Raw genomic sequence first — 23091 nt, forward strand, 5'->3', positions numbered from 1 at the left:
CAGCTCACCTCCCAGCCTGCCCCTGCAGTCTGCTCCCAAAACGCTCCTTTGCAGCTCAGCACCCCAGTCCCGCCCTCAGAACCGGCACCCCACCTTACCCCAGCTAGTCCCCAGCTCGAAACCCAGCCCTCACCCCACTCTCACCCCCGCTGAGATTCCAGCCCAGACTCCAGCCGCCCCCTGTCCCTCCCACCCGGCGCGCCTGCAAGGCCTGCACCCCACATCTGGAGGTAACGGGCACGGCTGGAGGCGTGGTCTGGGGGGTGCGGCCTGGGGGCGGACTCCCTGAGGCCCCGCCCCACCCCAACCCCATCCGGGCGTCCCCGGTTGCACCCCCAGCGGGACCAAGCGTGACCCAGCCGCGGCCGGCCAGCCATGGAGACTGGAGCGCGGCGGCGCCCGCAACTTCTCCCGCTGCTGCTGCTGCTCTGCGGTAAGGGGGCGTCGGCCCGCACCGGAGGCGCCCCCACTTCCCGGAGTTCATCGGACCCGCGTGGACCCGCGCCTTCCTGCACCTGCGCCGCAGTCCTTCCTTTCCCCCTGAGCTCGGGAGGGGCGCACAGCGACCCTGGCGGGCTCCCCAGGCTCTGCGGGAGGGTTCACCCGGGAGAAGCTGAAGGCAAAGAACTCTGGCGGGCAAGGGAGGCACAGGGTCCCCTCCGGGCTCTTCTGCCGGCGGGGTCCGGCAGTCCCCGCTCCTCCTAGTTGTGATGTCCCCCCACGCCCCAGTTCTGGGGTCGCCTCAGGGTGGGCGAGAGAGGAGGCGGACCAGGTCTGGCTCCTTCCCCCTTCCCCCTAGGATGGGTTGTCGGTGAGGTAGTGAGCTCCCTGTCCTGGCATTGAGTGCCTGCCCACCACTCACAGGGGCGTGGGCGGGTGGACTCCAGACTGCGTAGCTGGTCCTCCCAGGGCCCTTCAGTGTGTGGACGCTTGTGTGTGTCTTGGAACTGGCTGACAGGGGAAGCGGGGCGACTCTCTGAGCCATCCTCTCCTAATGTCTTCTTCCGCAATAAATCAGGACTCTGGGGAGAACCGTTGCTCACAAAATGGAAACAGATTAAACTAAAAGCTTATTTTGAACTACCTTACTAAAGAAATTATCCAAGAGAAAGTGGGGGGGGGGGGGAGAGAGAGAGAGAGAGAATGTGTGTAAGGGCTGTTGGGGAAGAGTGCTTGCTGAGGGCTGGAGTCCACTAAGTGGCGACTGAGCCTGGCCAGTTCTGGGGGGACACTGGTGAGGGAGGGCCCTGGTCTGGTGGTCCCCAGTTTCCCTGACTGTAAGATGCAGCGTTGGGCCTGTTTTGATGATTTGGGATTTGGTAAGGGAGGTGGGAAAAGGGTGGACCAAACTCAGTGTTCATTTTCCTTCCATTGAAGAGGTCTTGGTGTGCAGAACATGTGTGGCTTCATTTGGTGTTCCAGGGCTGGAGCCTAGGACGTGGTTCATTTTGTGTTGAAGTGCAAAGGTGCGTGGCAGCTTCTGAAATCAGGAGCATGCTGATTTGGGATTTCAGCAAACTTCCAGTGAGCTCCCCTCAGGTGGAGATCTTGGTCACTATAATGGAAGGAAGGTCCTCTGAATTCATTCTGGGAGAAGCTGAGGCTTTCCTGACCATCTCCAGTATGGAATTGAGAAGGACCACAGGCTTCCGCCTGCACAGAATCCCTCCTCTTAATAATCCTGTCTCTCGTGGACCCAGTTCCTGAGGGTCACTTCTTTGTCTTGTTGTGTTGGTCCTGACTGTCCCCCTCCAATGGGACATGGGTTCATGCTCCCTGGCCAGAATGGGGACCAGGCCCAGCTTCTCAGCAGACCCTCCCAGTGTTTGCCTGGCCAGAGTGAGATTCAGAGAGAGGTAAAACTTGCTCATGGTCCCAGGCTGATGTGTCAGAGGTGGGACTGGAGCCCACATCTGCCCTGGATGCTGCTGTATCTGGAAGGAAGGAGCTGGGTGGGTTCCTCTTGAGTGAGGACTGGCTCAGGGGGACCAGCAGGGAGGGTGCTAACCTCTAGGGCTTCTTTGAGAATTCCAAACCTTTTTCCAGAAAGCATTTGATGCTGTGCAGGGCTGTGGGGATGCAAAGTCCAGCAGTTGTCTACTCAGCAGGATGCTTTGCTGTTTTCTATTTTGATTCAGTTCCTGCGACTTTTACTAATGCAGCCAGTAGTCCAGCCCTTGACTGGACTCTTTTGGTCTGGGTGAAAATCCCGATCATGATCCCAAGATTACAAAGCACTCACTGGCCTCAGTTTCCCAGCTGCAATGTAGATGTAATAGTAGCAACCTGCAAAGGGCTACTGAGACCGTCAGTTTGATTCCATTCAGTTTAGTCTTTATCGTCTTGTGTTGGGCATGGGATTGTGGGGTGGAAGGATTCATGCTTAAACAAGGGGAGGTGTAGGAAGGCACCCACCAGTGACTGCACTGGGCCTCATGAGGCTCACTCACAGCACCCAAAGATGGAGCACCATAGTGTGTGTGCCTGTGTGTGCAAGCATGTGAACATGGTACCACCATTTTTATCACTAAATGATGTCCTGCTACCATGTTACCTGTGGTCACATTGATTCTGCTGAATCAAGTGGGCCCAAGGGCCGTGGTTGGATAGCAGTAACTCTGGTGAATTAAAGACTTGGAGGTGGCAGGCCGGGGGCAGTGGCTCACGCCTGTAATCTCAGCACTTTGGGAGGCCGAGCAGATCACGAGGTCAGGAGTTTGAGACCATCCTGGCCAACATGGTGAAACCCCATCTCTACTAAAAATACAAAAAATTAGCTGGGTGTGGTGGTGCATGCCTGTAGTCTCAGCTACTCGGGAGGCTGAGACAGGGGAATCACTTGAACCTGGGAGGCGGAGATTGCAGTGAGCCGAGATTGTGCCATTGCACTCCAGCCTGGTGACAAAGCGAGATTCTGTCCAAAAAAAAAAAAAAAAAAGAAGACTTGATGGTGGTGATTGGCCAAGAAGAGGCCCATAGATTTTTGGCACTGGAGGTTCCTTGGAGGTTATCTGACCTCCATGCTCTTACCTACTCTTCATAAGGAAACAGAAGTCTGGAGGGTTGAGAGGAAGTTGCCCAACCACAGAGAACAGGGGCAGAACCACCCAGAATCCACAGCCTCCCAAGGTCGACTGACCATGGCCCATGGCAGCCACTTGCCAGTCTGATCGATGCTCTTTCTGTTAAGGATGGGGAGAGCGCCTGCGTTTCATTTCCAAATGACTAGCCACAAAAGCCCTTTCTCGCGGAAGTGCATCTGTTTGGCTGTTTATCATCTCTCGGCGTCTGGAAGTCCCTGAGACAAAAGAAACACAGGCCGGCATGTTCTTTGTTTCCCAATGAAACCAACCAAAATGGATTTCTATTTTGATTCAGTTCCTGCGACCTTTACTAATGCAGCCAGTAGCTTGATTGGCAATGACCCTCTTTTGTGGTGTTGCCAGGAATCTGTCTTTACACCATTGTTCTAACATTGGGTGGGTTGTCAGGTTTTGCTGGGAGCCCCTCAAGCCTCATGTGCACTAGAAATGAGCTTCCTGGGAGGACACTTGGTCTCTCAGGGTGCCTGCCTTGTGCAGGCCCAGGGCTGGCGCTGTCACAGGCATCCTCATAGCACCTCCATGGGCAGAGAAGTTATCTCAGAACACCTGCCTGAGGATGGCCTGTGGTCCTCAAAGGCACATTTACAATCTGCCCAGGCCAGGTCCTTGCCATGGGGCATGTGGAGGTTCTGGGGTATGCAGAGATTTGGGGCATGCAGAGATTCAGGGAGGGGCATGTTGTCAGGGACCCCTCCTTCTCTTTAGATAGCTATGCCACCTGGGTGGGTGTTTGTAGAGTCCTGGGGGAGGGGCTGGGCAATGCCCTGGCACTGGGGGTGGTGTGGAATTGATGCTATCTTTGCCTGGCTCAGCGGGGGAGATCAGGGGCTCAGGGAGAATAATAGTTGCCAGAGGGTAATGGATACTTACCAGGACCTTGTCCCAGAGCTGTGTTTCAGAGCATCATGGTTAATGTGAAAATGCGGCAGATGCAGGCCCTGTATAGGGAGGTGGGCTGTAGGAACAGCCACAACTTGGGCTGGCTGCGGCAAATACCTGCTAGGAATGGGCTTGGGGGGAGAAGGCAGTGGTTCAGATTCGTTCTAACTTCCAGGATGAGGAGGAAGGAAGGAGGGGAGAGGAAACAGGGGATGGAGAGGAGGGTAAAGAGGACGGGGGAAGGAGGAAGAAAGAAAGAAGGGGAAGGAGAGGGAGGCGGAGGAGGAAGAAGAACTGGGCTGGGTCTTGGTCTGATAGGTGACAGTCAGAGCACGCTGAGGGGGCACCAGGCCAAGGGGTCCAGGTCTAGGGGTTCAGATTCAGACCTAGGGGTCCAGGTGGACCAGGCTGCAGGTGTGGGCGCTGGCCAGGAGGGACAGGGTGGGGCTAGCCTGGCTCGTGCCCACTGGGATGGTGGGCCGAGCTCAGGAGACCCACCCAAGGGTTCTGAGATAATCTGTTAGGGAATGACGCCAGGCCCAGGGATGAGGACAGTAGCTGGATGTGGAGAGCAGCTAGGTGAACCTTCAGAGTCCAAGGCAGGGGCAGCTTTAGGGTGGAGGTGCACAGGCCTTAGTTCTCGTCTGGCTCCACGTGGTCCCTGGGGCTTGCATCCCTTGGTCACTTATGCCAGGGCTGTCTTTTCACCTGCAGGCAGGTGCCGCTGAGCAGGGTGGCAGAAGGAGGCCTTGGGAAAGTTGCTTTCTTTTGGGCCTCCATCGCCCCATCTCTAAACCGAGGGAGGTGATGAAGAGGGCATGATGTTTTTCAGGCCCTTCCCAGAATCGATGCTGACCTGTACTCCAGAATCTGATGCAGAGCCCAGGCTTGGCATGGGGCTTGGAAATGCCCACTGGGAGAGAAGGAAAGGAAGGTGGGGGTTGGGGGCCAGGGCTAAGTGTGGCCACTCTAGCCAGGAGCCCTCAGGGCAAGGAGGTGAGCCTTGGATGAAGCCCTGCTTGGCAGACCAAGGGTGGGAATTGGAGTGAGGGCGTCAGTCTGAGGCAATGGTGACGTGCCACCTGGAGACAGCTCTGTGGGCAGATGCCCCGGCTTTGAACCTTGACTCCCCTGCCGTGTCTCATTGAGCAGGCAGCTGACCCACCCTGCCACAGAGTTTCAGTCTTGAAGTACCTGCCCTGTCTGGCTGTTGTAGGGCTTGGTGGGTTGGGCCACACTTAGAACAGGGCATTCAGGGAGCACTGGTCAATACTGAGGGAGATGGAGAGCCAGGCTGAAGGGAAAGAGAAATGTGGCAAGGGTCTGCCAGGTAGGTGCCACTGGTTCCATTTCTGAATGGGTACACTGAGGCTCAGGGGGGCAAGTGAGTGAGTGTCAGGGTCAGGGGCAGAGCCAAGGTGAGCACCTAGAGCCTCCTGGCTCCTGCTTGCTGCTCTTCCATCCCCCATGCCCTTACTCCTTGGAGTGTGGTCCTCGGACCTGCAGAATGGGCTTGCAGAGAGGAGTGCTTTGGCCTCCAAGCCTGCTGGACTGGAATCTACGTTGTTTGAGGTCTTCAGGTGATGGTCTGCACATCTGAGTGGAGACACATTGCTTTCCATCTCTCAATCCCGGACTTGACCCTACGTCAGAATCACTTGGGGGTTTTAACAAACATGAATTCTCGGTTTCACACTCCGGAGGCTCCCATGCAATAGGCCTGGGCTGTGGCCTGGGTGAGCCTATTGTACAGTTGACTCTGCTGGGTCTGTCCTATCTCTGGTGGCTGTCCTGAAAGATGACAGTGCTCAGAGGAACTAGGGATAGAGCCCCCAAGCCTCAGGGCTTTCTGGGTGGGTTCATGAATAGTGGTCCCCACCAGCCTCATAGAAGAATGGTTTCACTTTTGGGTCTCTTATTACTCATTGGTTCCTTCAAAGCACTTCAGAGTCTAGAGCTGTGCTACAAGAGAACCTGGGGTCAACAGCTTGGGACCCACAGAAGTGAGAGCTGCTGGTGTCCAGGAAGGAGGCTGTGGTGATGGGGGACAGTCTGATTGTGGAGGAGGAGGGGCAGGTGCTGCCAGCAGCCAGAGGGTCCTGGAGCAGCAGCTCATGGCTGGGACAAGCTGGAGGCTGGGGTCAGCAGTGGTGGGAATAGGAAGTTGGGGCCCGATGGAGACTAACCTTGACAGAGATTTTGTAGGTGCACAATTATTAACCAATGAAAACACACAGAATCAGAATCACTCTTTTTTACAAATGGGGAGACAAAGGTCCAGAAAGGTGAAGGGCCCAGTTTGGAGTTACACAGCAAATCAGAAACTAAATGGGATGAGGTCTCTGCCTTCTGGCAGATGTACCTGTGGGGCATCTGGAGGGTGGCATGGTCAAGCTTCAGAAGGACATAGGCCTCCCTTCCTGCAGAGATGGTACAGGCTTCTCTTGAAGGGACACCGGCTTCACTCCTGGCTGGTGCTTGCCCAGGATTCCATGATGTGAAGCCTGAGGGCCTGTTTGGGTTAAGTGGGAGAGTACTGTGACTGAAAACCCACTTCTGCCTTTCTATTAGACTTTAAATAAACTCTGAAGACCTGTACATCCTGCTCCAACCTCGCTCTAGGTCTACCTTTCCAAAGTCACTTCTTTCCTTTACACCCACAAAGGTGTGTACCCCACCCCTCCACACACAGTATACCCAGCTCCACTGTGCTCCTGCCTGTGCCCTGGACACCTCTGTTCCTCTGCTGTTCATGTTTTCTAATAGCTTCCTGATTTTTATCTACTTGTTCTGTAAATTATTGAGAGAGGAGTATTCTCCAACTATCTCCTGGGTGCGGTGGCTCATGCCTGTAATTCCAGCACTTTGGGAGGCCAAGGCAAGGGACCGCTGGAGCCTAGCCTGGGTGATATGAGATCTTGTCTGTACAAATAACAACAACAAAAAAATTAGCTGAGTGTGGTGGCACATGCCTGTGGTCCCAGCTACTCAGGAGGCGGTGACAGAGTGAGACCTTGTCTCAAAAGAAAAAAAAAGAATTCTCCAATTGTAATTGTGAAATTGTGGATTTGTCATTTTCTTCTTGTAGTTCTGTTTTTGCCTTGTGTGTTTTGATGCTGTTATTAGGTGCATAAATGTTTAGGATTGCTATGTCATCTTGATGAATCGAACCCTTTATTGTATTGAAAAGACCCTCTTTAGTGATATTTTTTGCTTCCAAACATACTTTGTCTGATATTAATATAGCCACTCCATCTTTCTTTTGATTAGTGGTAGCAAGATGTATCTTTTCCCACTCTTTTATTTTGAACATATTTGAGTCTTTTCATTTAAAGTTGGATTCTTGTTGGCAGCCTACCGTTGGGCCTTACTGTTTGTTCTTATTTGACAATCTTTGCTTCTTAGTTGAAGTGCTTAGACCATTTACTTTCAGTCTGATTATTGATATGGTTAGATTTAAATTTACCATTATACCATCAATTCTTTTCCTTCCTTTTCTCCTTTTCTGCCTTCTTTTGGACTTAGTGTTTATTATTATTACTCCATTTCTTCTTCCTCTTGCCCTTCTCCTCCTCCTCCATCCTTGCTAATTGGATGTAATTTTTTGTTGTTGTTGTTACTCCAGTGGTTGGTTCAGGGTTTATGGTATACATCTTTAACTTATCAGTCTATCTTCAGGTGACATTACACTGATAGCCTAAGAACCTGCCATTTCTCCCCGCCTGAACTTTGTGCCATTGCTGTCATAAGTTTTACTTAAACCAAAGTTATAAATCTCACAATACATGATTATTATCTTTTACAGAATTTAAACATTGAGAAAAATTCTATATATTTACTTACATAGTGAAAATTTCTGATGTCCTCCATTCCTTTGCATAGGTCCATATTGGCTTCCGATAGGCTTCCCTTGTCCCTGAATGACATCCTAAACATTACTTGTAGTTTGGGTGTGTGGGTGATATTTTCTTTCACCTTTTGTATGTTTGAAAAAGTTTTTATTATGCCTTAAAAAGCCAGCATTATTGAGATATAATTCACATGCCCCACAATTCACCCATTTAAAGTATACATCAATATTTTTTAGTACACTCCTAGAATTTTGCAACTATCACTATAATCAATTATAGAACGTTGTTGTCACCACAGAAATAAACCCCCTACCCATTACCAGTCACTCCCTATTTCCTCCAACCCCCTTAGCCTTAAGGAATCACTAATATGTTTTCTGTCTCTAGATTTGCTTATTCTGCACATTTAGTGTAAATGGCATCATATAATATGTGAGATTTTGTGACTGGCTTCTCTCACAGCAGAATGTTTTTAAGGTTCATTCATATTGTAGTATGTATTAGCACTTCACTCTTATGTACAAATAATATTGTATCCCATGGATATGGCACATTCTAGCCATTCATCAGCTGATGGACATTGTTTCATCTTTTGGCTATTATGAATAATGCCATTATGAACCTTCATGTAAAAATTTTTGTGCGAACATGTGCGGTATAAATTTAGGAGTGGAACTGTGTAGTCATATGGTAACTCTATGTTTAACATTTTGAGAAACTGCTAGACTAGTTTCCAACGTGACTGCTTCATTTCACATTCCAATCAGCAGTAGTATATAAGGGTTCCAATTTCTGCATGTCCTCACTGACACTTTTTTTTTTTTTTTTGATACAGGGTCTCATTCTGTTGCCCAGTCTGGAGTGCAGTGGTGCAATCATAGCTCATTGCAACCCCAGACTCCTCAAGCCATCCTCCCACTTCAACCTCCCAAGTGGCTGGGGTTACAAGTGTGTGCTATCACGTCTGACTGCCTTTTTGATGATGGCCGTTCTGGTGGGTGTGAGTGGTATCTGACTGTGGTTTGATTTGCATTTCCCTGATGGTTAATGATGTTGATTGTCTTTTCATGTGCTTATTGATCATTTGTATATATTTTTGTAGAAATGACTATTCATATCCTTTGCCCATTTTAAATTGGTTTATTTTTCCCTTTATTATGGAGTTGTAAGAATTCTTTATGCAACCTGGATACAAGTCTTTTGTCAGATATACAACTTGTGTATATTTTCTTTCATTCTGTGTGTTGTCTTTTCACTCTCTTGATGCTATCCTTTGAAGTACAGAAGTTTTAAAATTTGATATGTCTAATTTATCTATTTTTCTTTTGTTTCTTGGGCTTTTGGTGTTATGTATAAGAAGACTTTTTCTCACACAAGGGCACAAAGATTTTCTCCTGTGTTTTTCTAAAAGTTTTATTTATTCATTTATATTTTTATTTATTTATTTTTTGAGACAGAGGCTTGCTTTGTTGCCCAGACTGGAGTGCAGTGGCACAATCTCAGCTCGCTGCAACCTCCGCCTCCCAGGTTCAAGTGATTCTTGTGCCTCAGCCTCCCGAATAGCTGGGTGGTCTAAGAGTTTTATAATTTAGCTCTACATGTAGGTCTGTGATCCATTTTGAGTTAATTTTCGTGTATGAGGTGAGAAGGGTCCGACTTTATTCTTTTGCAAGTGTATATCCAGTTGTCCCAGTACAATTTGTTGAAAAGAGTATTCTTTCCCTGGTGAATTGTTTTAGTACCTTTGTAGAAAATCAATTTATCATAAGTGTGAGGGTGTATTCCTGGATTCTGAATTCTATTCCATTGGTCTATTTATCTAACCTTATGCCAGTACCATGCTATCTTGATTACTGTTGCCATGTTGTAAGTTGTAAGATTGGTATAGAAAGACATCCTATGTTAACACATTGGAACACTTAATTGTTAAGATGTCAGTACTACCTAAAGTGATATACAAACTCAATGCAATCTCTATCAAAATCGCAGCTGGCCCATTGCAGTAATTGATGAGCTGATCCTAAAGTTTCTATGGAAAAGCAAGGGACACAAAATAGCCAAAACAATCATGAAAAAGAACAAAGTTGGCCAGGCGCGGTGGCTCAAACCTGTAATCCTAGCACTTTGGGAGGCTGAGGTGGGTGGATCACCTGAGGTCAGGAGTTCGAGACCAGCCTGACCAACTTGGAGAAACCCCGTCTCTACTGAAAATACAAAATTAGCCGGGCGTGGTGGCGCATGCCTGTAATCCCAGCTACTTGGGAGGCTGAGACAGGAGAATTGCTTGAACCCGGGAGGTGGAAGTTGCAGCGAGCTGAGATCACGCCATTGCACTCCAGCCTGGGCAACAAGAGTGAACTCCGTCTCAAAAAAAAAAACAAAGAACAAAGTTGTACAACTTACAACTTACAACAAGTTAATGATGGCAGTTTTCTGAGGGCTGCAATGATGGTGCCCCCCTCTAGAGAGGGTTTGGGCTTATTTGCTTCTGCGGGGGCCTGTCCATGGTGATCAGTTTAAACTTGGGGTTTCCCTGGGTCCATCTGGGTCATGTGAATTTGGGCTATGAATCCACAAGAAGGTCAGCCTGTGCTTATGACCTCTCAGAGAGGGGTCCCCCTCCCTGCTCAGTGCCAGGTCCCATTCCTCCTAGTTGGCCGAGGGTGAAGAGTTATTTCTGGTTCACCTGCCTCTGAATGTCAGTTTATGGGGCCTTTCACTGGACTTCTCATCTTGGCCTTTATCCACCCCCAGTTTTCCAGGCTGGGAAGATGCCTCCAGGGCAACAAATCCATGGCCCCCTGGGTTCTGCTCCATCTCGTCTTTAGCTTGATAATTTCTTGCCATCTTGTCAGCTCCTTGATGATTTTATGAATGTATTGTTTATACTTTATCCAGGCTTTCAGTTGTTTTCAGTAGAAAGTTTGTCCAGACATCTGCCATATGACTGGACATGGACGTGTGTCTGCTTATCTTCTCTACAAGGATATAGTGAGGCTTGTATAAGGCTTTTACAAAAACCACCGCAAGTGGTGTCCATCAGAAGCTGTGGGTGGTGCCCGGGTGTCAGGACCCTGGGCTATTGTCCAGGCTGTCGCTAACAAACTGTGGGATTTTGGGTGAAGGTGTGGCCTCTCTAACATCGCTTTTATGGAAGGAAGGACACATGCCCTGAGGTGGCTGGGGGCCAAGTGGGCTTGTCCCTGTGAGGTCCCAGCTGTGTCTGTGGATGGCTGAGCAGGAGGTGGTGGGCAGTGGTTTTTACCCCCAAGTTTCCTAGTGCCCAGTGAGCCCTGATGGGCTTTGGGAAGTGGAGGAAACCCCAGCATGGAGCTGACTGCCCACTGTGGGAAAGCTAGCCTCTGTAGGCTTCTGCCACTTCTGATAGTGTGGGGAGGACCGCAAGGAGCGGGGTTGATTGTCCAGGGCACCTGCTTTCCCTTGGGGACTGTCAGCTTCTTTGCCCACAGCTCACACTGCTTCAACGGCTACCATCCTGGGGTCCTCGCATTCATGGCACAAATGCTGCTGTGGACCTCCTGACACCAGGCCTGAGCTGGGAGGAGGGGAGATGCACATAGCAGAGTCTCGACAGCAGGGGCGCAGTGGGGCCCAGCCGCCAAGGAGAGGGGTGAGGTGGGGGTGTTGGTGGAGGCTGTGGATTTCCTCCTAGGGAGATGGGAGTGGGCACTCCCAGCTGAGGAAGTGGACAAGGCCCAGTGAGAGCAGACAGGATGAGGAGCACCTTGCTTTGGCTGGAGGAGTGAGCCAGGAGGGTCTTGGGTGCTGCGGGTGAAGACAGCAGGCCGGCATGCACAGATGACTACCCCAGAGCTGTGTGACCCTGGGAGACCTTTCTGGGCATCAGCCTCCCCATCTGTGTAGTGGCTGTTATAGTGCCCTTGGGGGCTCCTGTGATGCCTGGGACAGGTGATGGGGCTTAGGGGCCAGGGAAAGTACAGGCTGGGTCCTCAGGGACCTCCTGACTCCCCTGGCCTCAGCAAGCCCTCAGGTGTGCGACTGGCCACTGTCCCCACACTGGCTGCTGTTCTTGGCCCGTCTCTGGGCCATTGACTGGTATTTGCTGAAGCCGTGTTGCTTTGGGCACCTGGACCCATCCTGCTCCATGCTCCTCCTGCTACCTGGGCAGCTCAAGTCCTCTTAGATGATCCTGATGGGGCCTGTGCATTTTTTAGCCCCCGATAGCTACTGCACCATCCCCTTCAGTGGCCCTAATGCAGCCCTGGTCATGCCCCCTTCCTGCCACTGACATCGGAGCTCAGGTCTCCTTCTGACTGTGGCTGCCTGTACACGCAGCCCCTGTGTGGCCTGTGCATCTTGGTAAGACTTCCTGACACTCTGTCCTGGATTCTGCCCCATCTATTATATGCTGTATCTTCAATCACTCCCCTAGTTGGACTGAGATCCCTATGTCTTCCTCTTGCCCCCTGGACCCCACATGGCAGGTCCTCTGAAGACAGGAACCAGATCCTCTCCCTTTCCCCTTGTCCAAGGATCCAACACAGTTCGCAACACATGACAGCGGTGGTCCAGCATGTTTTGCTAATCTTTGGATAAAATTCACTGGGTTGACAGTGGGTACTGAGCCACCATCTCCATGTGCAGACCCTGTGGGACCATGTGGGGGACCTGTGCTACATGCAGGGATGGGACAGATACAGAATGACCACATGAGCACGTGGCCCTTCTGTGAAGAGATGTGAGCGCCCCAGAGGCTCACTCAGGGGACCAGGGCCCTAAGTGGGGTATGTGGCCTTTCAGAGAAGCCAGGCCTGCAGCTGTGCTGATGAGACAAGTGAATGTGGGGGTCAGGGACATTCCAGGTGCTGAAAACCATGCAGAGTGGCCAGAAGGCCCTGAAAGACCTGTTCTGGGAGAGCCAGTCACTGACCCTGTGTCCAGGGGCCGTGGTGGGGACTTCACCCAGCCTGTGTCCTTGCCATCTGCTTACACATGGCAGCGGGCCGACCACTGAGCCATAGTCTGTGTGCTTCCCATCCCCGGGGTTCCCTGGGGCCTCAAGATGCCCTGGGTCCTGGGGAAGCTTGCATGGACAGAAGGGGAGGTGCGAGTGCCCACACAGGCTTCTGGGACCTGCGAGTCCCCTATCCAACTTTACCAGCTGTGACCCCCAGGGGCCCTTCTCAGTGCTGTCAGCCTGTATTCTGAGGTATAGGTTTGGGCAGTCACAAAGGGAAGAAGGTGCCTTGAGTCTGGGAACCCATGACCCTGAACAGCTGGCAAGCCCTTTTGTGTTCTCCTCTGTGGGCTTCCAGTTAACACCTGTCCTCCGTATGTGCTCCAGGTGTCCTGCTGTAGGTGGGGGTGGGCTGAGCATGCCAGTTCCCTTTACCCTGGGATCTGGACCCCTCCAGCCTTCCTTTGGCCTCAGACAAGCCACTCCCTTTTGCTGGCGTCAGGCCCTTGTTCAACCAAGGGGCTCCCAGGGTCTTCCCTAATGTTAGGATTAAGCAGGCTATGCCTCTTGAGGAGTGTCTGGGGTGCTGTGGTCTGGTGGAGCAGGTCACTGCACCAGAAGGTGGTCCTGTCTAAACGTGCCATTTCCATATTAAAGTGACTTATTCAGCACTTGCTCAGTGCCCATGGTGAGCCACACGCATGGAAGAAGATCAGACTCTGAAATGCTCACTGCTTTCCCTATCATTGAGCCAAGACTTATTGAGGGAATGAATGAATGATACATTCCTGGATGGTGGCACTAAGCATTTCAGACCTAAGTTAGCCAGCTCAACCTCCTTGTGAGGTGGGGCCTGTATCCCTCATCTTGCGGATGGGGAAACTGAGGTTGAGCTGGTAACCAGTGCAGTGTGGGTGTGAGCCAGGTCTGTCCCCTGTCAATCTGGAACCATTTTCTTGTCTGCTTCTTCATGGTATTTCCTCTAGCCCAGCACCAGCCGCGGGAACACAGATGACAGGGCTGTGTACACACATGCACATGTAAACATACACATACACACTAAGACATAGATGGCAGGGCTGTGCACCTACACACACACATGCTCACACACCAAGACACAGACAGCAGGGCTGTGCATGCGCACATGCACACACACACACACACACACATACACACACCCCAGACACATATGCCTGGGCTGTCTCTTGAGTATATGATGAGCGCCAAAGCAGAGGTCAGGTGGGGGAAGTTTAGGAGCAGGGAGGTCCTGTCATCTGGAAATGAGATGACCGTGGAGACAGCCCCTGAAGGGCAGGGGGCGCTACTCAGTGAGAGGGAGGATGTCCCCCATGGGGAAATGTGTGGAGCAAAGGCATGAGGTGGAAGGGGAGGGGATGTTTTGGTGGGCAGAGGTTGGGAAGGGCAGTGGGGAAATCCTGGGACAAGCAGCTCGTGTCAGACCCTGAGAAAGTCCAAAGGACTCATTCCCATTGCTGGCAATATGAGTCTCTGCAGTGGCCTCAGCCCCTGGTTTTTCCCAGAATCGGAGGGGGGCTTTGACTGGGAGGGGGTGGTCCCTACTGGCCTGGAGCCCTCCTCTGCTACCCCTCCAGGCACTGGGATGGTCCCCAGGTCTTAGAGTCCTCAGGATGTTCCCAGGCTCCTGGGACTCCTAAGCTGGAACTGGAGCCTCTTTGCCAGCCCTGATCTGCCCGAGACTCTCTCACCACCTCCCAAGGAGTTTGGCCCAGGGTCTCACTGCCTGATGCCTCCCTGTGTCACTGCCTGTGAGGCGGTAAAGTGAAAAAGTGGACTTGTCCTGTCTTGAGGACAGGTCCCTGTGTGGAGCCTCCTTTCTGCACTGACAGGTAGGTCAGGGTGGAGGGTGGAGGACCCCACTGGAAAGGTCTCAGGCTTGCAAATGGAGCTTTGCTAGTGAGTCCTCAAGTTATGGCCCCTCGGGCCTCCCCTGTCCTGGCACCCCCAGTGTGAACTGCAGTGGAATTCTCACGACTGTCCCCTCTCCAGGTGGGTGTCCCAGAGCGGGCGGCTGCAACGAGACAGGCCTGTTGGAGAGGCTGCCCCTGTGTGGGAAGGCTTTCGCAGACATGATGGGCAAGGTGGACGTCTGGAAGTGGTGCAACCTGTCCGAGTTCATCGTGTGAGTGCCACTGCTGGGCGTGGGATTTGCTCTGACCACAGGGCTGCCCAATGCCCAATCACTGCCTGACTGCAGCCCGACCGCACTCTACCCAAGGCCTCACCCATGCCCCACCCACAACTCACTGTAGGCTGCCCACAGCCCTTTCATGTGCTGCCCCACACTTTGCCCAGGACCCCAACCACACCCCTATTCACACTCTGCCCTTGGCTCTTGGTTCTGGCCACCCCACCCACATCCCGCTGGCACATCACTCATGGCCCCACCCGTGCCCCACCCCTGCCCGCGGCATTTGTGCTCCCCACACCCACAGCGCATTGCCAGCTTCCTATCCCCCATTCCGCATCCTCACTCTGATGTTATAGCAATTCTACACTGTGTCTCTGCTTCTCCCTTTCCTCTGTTATTTGGGAATCCTCCCCATGCCTGCTTTTCCTCCTGTTCCAGATTAGTGCCATGCCCTGGGAGTGTCCAGTTCGGGGGTTCCCTGGCCTGGGGGTGCCCTGTCTGGGGGGTGCTCTGCCTGGAGGGTGCCCTGCCCAGGGAGTGTCCAGTTTGGGAGTGGCCTGGCCTGGGGCCGGTGCTACCCTACCCCGGGGGGTGCCCTGGCCTGGGGGATGCGTTGCCTGGAAGGTGTTCCACCTCTTCTTGCAGCTGGAGCTGGGTGGACCTTGTTATGTGTGTCTTTCTTACAGCACCAGTCGTGGCTGGAACTGTTCTTAGTGGTCAGAGGACTTACAGGAATTGGGTTCCAATGGTTTATACCAGGTGCAATTGTGGACAACATCCCATAGTGAAGGGAAGGCCCCTTGTTCTAGAAGCTTCCCAAGTTTTTTTATCTCTTTACCTCCTTGGAAATCACTCATGGCCTCACAGTCCTCTGCCCCACCCCACTCCACCTCTGGCTTTGCAGCCACTCCCTGGTGGCTGCTGCCAGACCCAAACTGTGCTGGCTTCATGCTTTTGCATGTTAGCACCCCAGCCTCTGCCCTCTGTAGAGACACTGACCATGGCCCTGCCCCAGGAAGCCTCCCCGGCCCTGGCCATTCTGGTGGCCCAGCAGATGGGGGCTCCTTGAGGCTGTCACATCTGCAGCCCCACTGCCTGGGGGAACTGCTTGCTGAACCAAGTGGAACGGAATTCTGAGTCTGCTGGGAAGGGGTGCTGGGGTTCAGGAAAGGGTTTTGCAGGCTCCTCCTGGTCCTCAGTGAGCCTGGACACAGGCGTGGAATGGAGCCACAGGTGGGGGTGGAGTCAGGGAGGAGGAGGTCATAGCTTCATAGCTTCTGGTCTCACTCTTCTCTGTAACCTGCTAAAGCCTCGGTAAAGAGACTAAATAGAGACGTCCAGCCCTGGGTTGGGAGGACAGGAGTGGAGGCAACCCGATGGGCATTTAGGAGTCAGCGAGTGAGTGGGCAAGAGCCACTGACTGAGCGCCCTTGGTGAAGTCAGACCTGATGCTGGAAAAGGGGAGCTGGGAACAGCCAGGTTGACACTGCGGAGGCCTCCTGAGACCCGGCTGGCAGCACCAGCTCCCAAGAGAGTGGCAAGAGTGGCTGAGAAGCAGTGAGGTGTCCAGAGCCCTCCTCCACCCCAGCTGGACACTGGAGGTGTATTCTTGGAGCTGGCGACACCAGGGTTTCTGGGCCTTCCCATGTAATTGAGAACGTGTCATAGTGTCCCAGAGAGGGAGGCTGGAGAAAGCGGCTGACATGCATTGTCTTTTGCCACTGGGTCCAGGAGGGTGGTCTAGGGTAGGATTGGAGCTGTCCTTTCTGAAGAGTGAGACCATCCAAGAGGAAGGACCTAGAAGCAGTGACCCCCCACCAACTCCTGGAAGCTCTGGGAACAAGCCTTTCTGCAGGGTCCCAGTGTCTCATCAACTCTCAGTCCCTACTCCCCGTCACAAGTGTCCAAGCGGGGTCCCTGGACATCTGATCTAAGGCTCTGACCCTGAAGGACAGAGACCAGAGAGATGGAACCAAGCAACCCCGGGGCCATGCACCAAGAAGAAAACGCCAAACGTCACAACTGGTATCTTCAGAGGGCAAACAACTATCTCTCATGTGATGAATGAGAACAAAGAAAGAGCCTTAGAAATGGAGGATGCGACAGAAGTGAAATGGAATAGAAAGATTGGAAGGGAGATGTTGAGGAAATCTCCCCAGAATAGGAGAGAGAGAGAAGACGATTAGGAGGTCAGTAGTCAGTCCAGTCAGTAACACCAAGATAGTAGGAATTCTAGAAAGAGACCAGAAGAATGGAGGGATAAAGGGCCCTTGCCAGGGGCTGAGGGCATGAGCTTGCAGCCGGCGAGGGCTTGCCCAGTGCTGACACGAGGGAGGAAAAAGTCCCGCATGGATCCTGGAATATCAGAGCTGTAGAAACAAAGGAAAACTTCTACACCTATCCAAAAGGAGGAAAAAAATGAGCTCCAGGTTGGAGATGAGGGGATCAGAGGCCTTCAGGCTCCCCTACAGCAGCCCTGGAAACCGAGGACTGTGGGATGCAAGGACCTGAGAATTTCAGACTGTGATTTCTTGGCTAGTGTGCTATTTCCTGCCAATTTGTCCACTAAATAGAGAGAAACGAAAATACTGTCAGATGTGTGGCATCTCCAGCATCTTATTCCCACATACCTTTCTCAAGCTCTGGCGGCTGTGCACCAAGATGTGGAGCAAACCACGACAAAGGAAGCTGTGAGATTTGGGGAGCAGAGCCGAGGCAGGAGAGGGAAGCCTCAGCGAGGGCAGTGCCCCAGCGTGGCAGCACGCACTGGGTGGAGGTGGCCTGGCCCACGCGGAGGGCACCCGATGCTTATCTGACACGGCGACTGCCTGCCCATGCCCTGTAACCCAGCTCAGTCAAGAACGAAGGACACCCCTCTCTTTCCCCTGAATGTTCGTTCTGCTTTGGTTCCCACTGAAGCAGGGGGGGCCTTGGTGAGCTTAGAGGAGAGGTGGCTTGCTCCCCTCAGTAGGACTGGTCCACATGACGGTCCCATCAGGAGTCATGGCTGCGAAGACCCTATTCCCCAAACTCGCCCATGGCCTGTCTGCCTGTGGCCTTCCCTGGGGAGGGGTCTCATTGCCCCTCGGGGCAACCAAAGTGTGTACTCTCGGGGAACCTCCCTCCAACAGCAGCAATGGGCTCCTTCTGTACCCATTTAAGGAGCATTGCTAGGGGATTTCCAAATGCAACACTGTATTGCCTGGGAACACACACTCAGGTGGTGAAACCTAAAGCAAGGTGGGCAAACCCCCCAGAGGTGGGTCGGGGGAGAGGGAGTCTGACTGGGGGGTTTGTCCGGCATCCAGTCTACTGGGTTCCTCTCCTTCCCATCCTGGGTTGTGGTGCATCTTTTTTAGAGAGAGTGCTCTCGGGAGCCGGACTGAAGGAGGAGTGGGGAGGCCCCAGATTATCCAGGGGATGAATAAATCATAAATAGTTCCTGGTTTTCTAGAGAAGCACTGAGTGTGGGCTTCTCTAGAAATGTGACAAACATGCAGATTTCGTGGATCCACAGAGATGGGTGCTGTGCTCAGCTCTGCCCCAAACCTAACAGCTGGGGTGGGCTCACCCCATGACCTGCTCTGTGCCAGGCACTTGCTGGGGCACATGGACCTCAACTCATTTGGTTCTCTCAGCCACCTGATTGGGTAAGTGTTATTAAACCCACTTACAGACAAGGAAACTGAGGTCCAGGGAGGTTAAATGACATGGCCCATATCACAAAGATGGTGAGTGGCTGAGCTGGAGTTGGAGAGGCCCCGTCACGTTGGCTCTGCAACCTGGGCCTGGAGCCACTGTCCATGCTGTCTTCTGGGATTACCTCTGCTCCGTGGGCTTCTCCATATGGCCTAGCTTTGGCTGGGAGTAGGGTTTGGGAACAGCAGGGCTTTCAGCCCTGCCTCACCTCCTCTTGGGACAGTTCTGGGGCTGCACATCACTCCTCTTGCTCTGTAGACTCGCTGTCCACAGAGGGTCTTCTCCAGGGTCTGTCTGGCTCGTCTCAGCCCTGGGGATGGTTGTTGGGGGTGGCATTCCTGGGTAGCAGTTCAGTGGAATGACTTCGGAGGCACAGAGGTTACCGCATGTGATTCTCATCACGCACATAGATGCTGGGAACTTCAGAAGGTGAAGGCTGTTGCACGGTGCTGTTAGATGGCTCCCCAGCTCCTGGATCCGCTGGCAGGGGGTTGGGGTGGACAGCAGGCCACTGAATCTGAGGCCCTGTGGGAGAAGCAGGTCAGGGGAGATGAGGGTTTGTCCATGGACCTAGCTGTTGAGGTGCCTCTAAAGCCTGGGCATGTTTTAGGGGCTGCATCGTGCCTGAGGCCCAGGATAGCCAACAGCTCTCTACTTGGATTCGAGGCTGTTCCTTTTGCTCTGGCTGTTCTCTGCCGACACTACCTGGAAAGGCACAGGTGTGTGTCTGACCTACATTCTAAGGTGCTGAGAGCCAGCCTTGGATCAGTCAGGAGTTGGTCTGAGTAACTGTACCTTGGCTCACCAGACCCTTCCTGGGGCATGGGGTTGGGAGACCAGGAGAACCCTGGGTGGAGTGGGTCAGAGTCCCCATTTCCCACCGCTTTCTAATGCTTTGGGAAATCTATGCCCAGATAATGTTCCATGCAGGAAGCAGCTCTTTCCTGTTGATGGGCCGGATCAGTGGCTCCCTCCTGGGACAGCACAGGAAGGAGGAGATGGGCTACTTTCCCATGGGGAAGCCAAGGCAGGACCCTTCACACTCCTGCATCTGTCCTCATGCAGCACAGGCGTGGGGAAGTGCTGGCCCTGGACAGAGGGGCTGGCATCTGGGCAAGAGTTCATCTAACTTCTTCTAGAACATCCTGAATGAGTGGCTGCCACTCTAGGCCTTGCAGACCCCAATGACAGGGAGGTCATCACCTCCACAGTCTGCCCATTGGACCAGGTGGTGGCTGGGAAGTCCTTTATGCTGAGTTGACTTCTGGGTCTCTGTGGCTATAGCCCTTGGTCAGCATGAGGACTGTCCAGAGCCTATGCTGGGTGGACATGGAGCATCATGGGTGGTTTGCTGAGTGCCCTTCCCATCTTTGATCTCATGGACAGGGGGGACCCACAGAAGGGGGCTCCACATATCCTGTTAGATGGGGCGAAGGAGGCAACTTCTGAGAGATGAAGAGGCAGGGACTGGGGCTCACAGGTGTGACTCCCACTTGGCCACCACCTGGCACATGAGGGCAGGCTGACTTGATCAGGAGGTGGCTTGCCCCTGGCCTCAGAGAGAACCTCCTCTTGGGCTCTTAGGGTATCCTGGATGATGAAGGCTTTGCAGGTCCAAGCGGCCGTGATCCAGGCACCCTTTGACCCTGGAGAAGCGTGGCTTGGTGTGTCCTCTGGGCAGACCTGGGTAGTGCTTGGAGGTCCAGGGGAGCTGGGCTGAGACCCTGGATCCTGGGAGCTCATGGCCTCAAAGGCAGCAAGTCATGGTCAAATGGGACTGGACCCAAACCACCTCACCCATCTTCCTGGCCTCAGGTCAGGTCAGGTGTGAGGGGGGATGACGAGAGCCTGGCTTTCACTCCCTCTGCTTTTGCAGGTACTATGAGAGTTTCACCAACTGCACTGAGATGGAGGCCAACATCGTGGGCTGCTACTGGCCCAACCCCCTGGCCCAGGGCTTCATCACCGGCATCCACAGGCAGTTCTTCTCCAACTGCACCATGGACAAGGTCCACTTGGAGGACCCCCCCGATGAGGTTCTTATCCCGCTGATCATTATCCCTGTTGTTCTGACTGTCGCCATGGCTGGCTTGGTGGTGTGGCGCAGCAAGCGCACCGACACGCTGCTGTGAGGGTCTGGGTGAGATGGAGTGGGGCACACCTGGCAAGCTGGAAGAAAGTTCCCTGGGGATGGGAGAACGGATGGGTGCTGCCAATCTCCAGCTACCGTGGCCACACCCCACGTGGTCATGGGCAGACCCCTCCCTTCCTGGGCTGACCTACTCCCTTGAGGCCAGCCTGCTCCCTGGCCGAGGCTCAGGCTATCCGTCCAAGCTCTTTGCTCATTCTAGGGCCAGTGAAGGAAAATGTGATAAGGCCAGAGCTTATGTGCTGGGCGCAGAAATCACCTGCTGTGTCCTGTGCTCCGCAGGTTGGGCCGCAGCCTCTGCCCAGAGGTTTCTATGCCATTTCTTAGCACAGAATCCAGCCTAGCCTTAGCTGCAGTCTAGGTCCTGCTTAGACTAGAACTCCTGGCTTGACCCCATCTCCGGTTCCTGCCTTGGCTCCTGCCCCAGCCCCGGCCCCTGCCTACATCCAGACAGAAAGACAGGCAGGGGCTCTTGGAAGACGTTCCATGCTGTGGAAGATGTTCCGTGCTGTGAACTCCGGGCCCTCCTGGTGGGAAGACAGCTGGAAAGGCTGGGAGGAGAAGGGAGGGGCTGGGGGGTTCCCAGGAGCCACGCATGGCCTGCAGAGTCCATTCCATCATGATGCTGTGCCCACTATGGGCTGTGTCCGTGACCAGAGGCTGGAGTGGGGGTGTGTCACAGCCCCTCACCAGGGCTTGTTGTGTGGATGGGGCCTGGGCCTCCTTCCTACTGGGGCTCCTCTGTGGGTGAGGGGCCCTCTGGAATGGCATACCATGAGCTTGTGGCCTCTATCTGCTACCATCTGCATTTTATCTGAGTAAAGTTACCTTACTTCTGGAATTTCCTGTTTTATTTTGTGTTATTCAGAGAGATGGTGCGTCTCTTGGGTCTGATGAGTCCCCTGTACATATTGTACAGATAGGGAACTCCTGAGGTTCCGGAATCCCAAAATGTCAGTGCTTGGGGGCTCAGAGGGTGTTACAATAGGAGAGGGGCCTGTCAGGAGGAGAAAGTTGCCTAGTTATTGGCAGCCCCCTGGGAACTTCCCACCCCTGACCCGTAGGTTTGAGGATGATGGGGAAGATTTCTTTCTCTTCTGTTTTCTCTTTGCAACTGCTTTGGGCTTGCTAGGACCCCTGCCTGGGTTTTCTGGGGACCGAGAGGCCCTGGCCAGGTCTGGCTGGGGGCAGATGCTGGTCCTGGGGGTCCCTAGAGCGGGTGGAGAGGCTTTATCCCCAGGCCTCTGGCCAGGGTCTTGTCCAGGTTCCAGTTCTGTGGACTTGCGTCTTTTGCATGTGGGCTGTTGGATCCAGCATCTTCTTGCTGGATCCCTGTAAGTGGAGACAGATACGATCCTGGTAGTTCCTCTGCCCTTAGAGGACCAGCTCCCCTTCGATGCCCAGGCAGGCAGGTTCTGGCACTGGGGACCTGCATGGTGGATGCCACTGGACCAGAGGTCTGGGTGGGTGGCCCGAGCCTGACCCCGCTGGGAACACAGTGTGGGGGACAGAATCTGAGTCTACTCTACGTTCTTGGGGCAGCCTCGGCCAGGCATGAATGGTTGGGATCCCCACCACCCAAGCCTTGGCCAGCTATCTCTGAGATGGGACACCATCTGCCTAACGTGGTGACTGTGTGGAGCCTGGGAGGTCAGCGTGCCCACAGGTGTCAGGCCATCTGGCCTGCAGTGGTGCCTCTGTGTTCAGTGGATACTGGGGTCCAGGCTGCTATGGTAGAGGTGCAGCCCTGCCCCTTGGCTCGCATTAGGCACCTCCTGGTTGTGCATCCTTGAAGAAAAGCTTGAAATGTGCTGATGGAACCCCCCCCTCCCCAAAGCGGACTGGGACACCTGCAGCTACCTCGTAGGTGCCCTGGAACCCAAGTCCTGGAAGCTGCTCCGAGTAGGGAGTGAGCCTGGAGTCACACCCTGGCCACCTCCCAAGCTCTTGGGCACTGTCTTCTGACCTGCTACCTCCTCCCTAGGGACAGGGATCCTGGGGGGCCTGGTGAGATTTCTGTGAGGGTTTGGATTCCTGGGGATGGGGTGAGGGTCCAATAAGGGGTGTCCTAGAGGCTGGGAGGTCCCAGGGCAGGGCCCTCAAACACTGTTTCCAGGCTAGGTAAAGCGCCAGGCCCTAATTCAGCCAGATGCTGCTCTTGTGGAATGCACTCTGGAGACAGCTTGTGTTTTTCTGCTATGCAGACTCCAAACTTGGCAGGAGTTTCGAGCTCCCTCACCAGGGACAGGGCAAGTGGGTGCAGCTACACTGCTGTGTGGGCAGATCAAGGAGCTGGATAG

At 53.5% G+C, this 23091-nt stretch overlaps 1 protein-coding gene across 2 annotated transcripts; it reads left to right on the forward strand.

Annotated features, from left to right (window-relative positions):
- The first annotated feature begins 293 nt into the window (after positions 1-293).
- RAMP3 (receptor activity modifying protein 3) lies at positions 294-21632 on the forward strand. 2 transcript variants are annotated; one of them, XM_050783459.1, is made up of 4 exons: positions 294-433; positions 14802-14934; positions 20519-20678; positions 21074-21632. In XM_050783459.1, the coding sequence occupies exons 1-4, from the start codon at positions 376-378 to the stop codon at positions 21116-21118; spliced, it is 396 nt and encodes a 131-aa protein (XP_050639416.1). In that variant the 5' UTR covers positions 294-375; the 3' UTR covers positions 21119-21632. The 2 variants fall into 2 exon arrangements, with proteins under 2 accessions (XP_050639416.1, XP_050639414.1); XM_050783457.1 differs by having other exon boundaries at positions 20519-21632.
- The last annotated feature ends 1459 nt before the right edge of the window (positions 21633-23091 follow it).

The sequence above is a fragment of the Macaca thibetana genome, chromosome 3, assembly GCF_024542745.1.
Source record: "Macaca thibetana thibetana isolate TM-01 chromosome 3, ASM2454274v1, whole genome shotgun sequence".
In the NCBI taxonomy this organism is placed as follows: Eukaryota; Metazoa; Chordata; class Mammalia; order Primates; family Cercopithecidae; genus Macaca; species Macaca thibetana.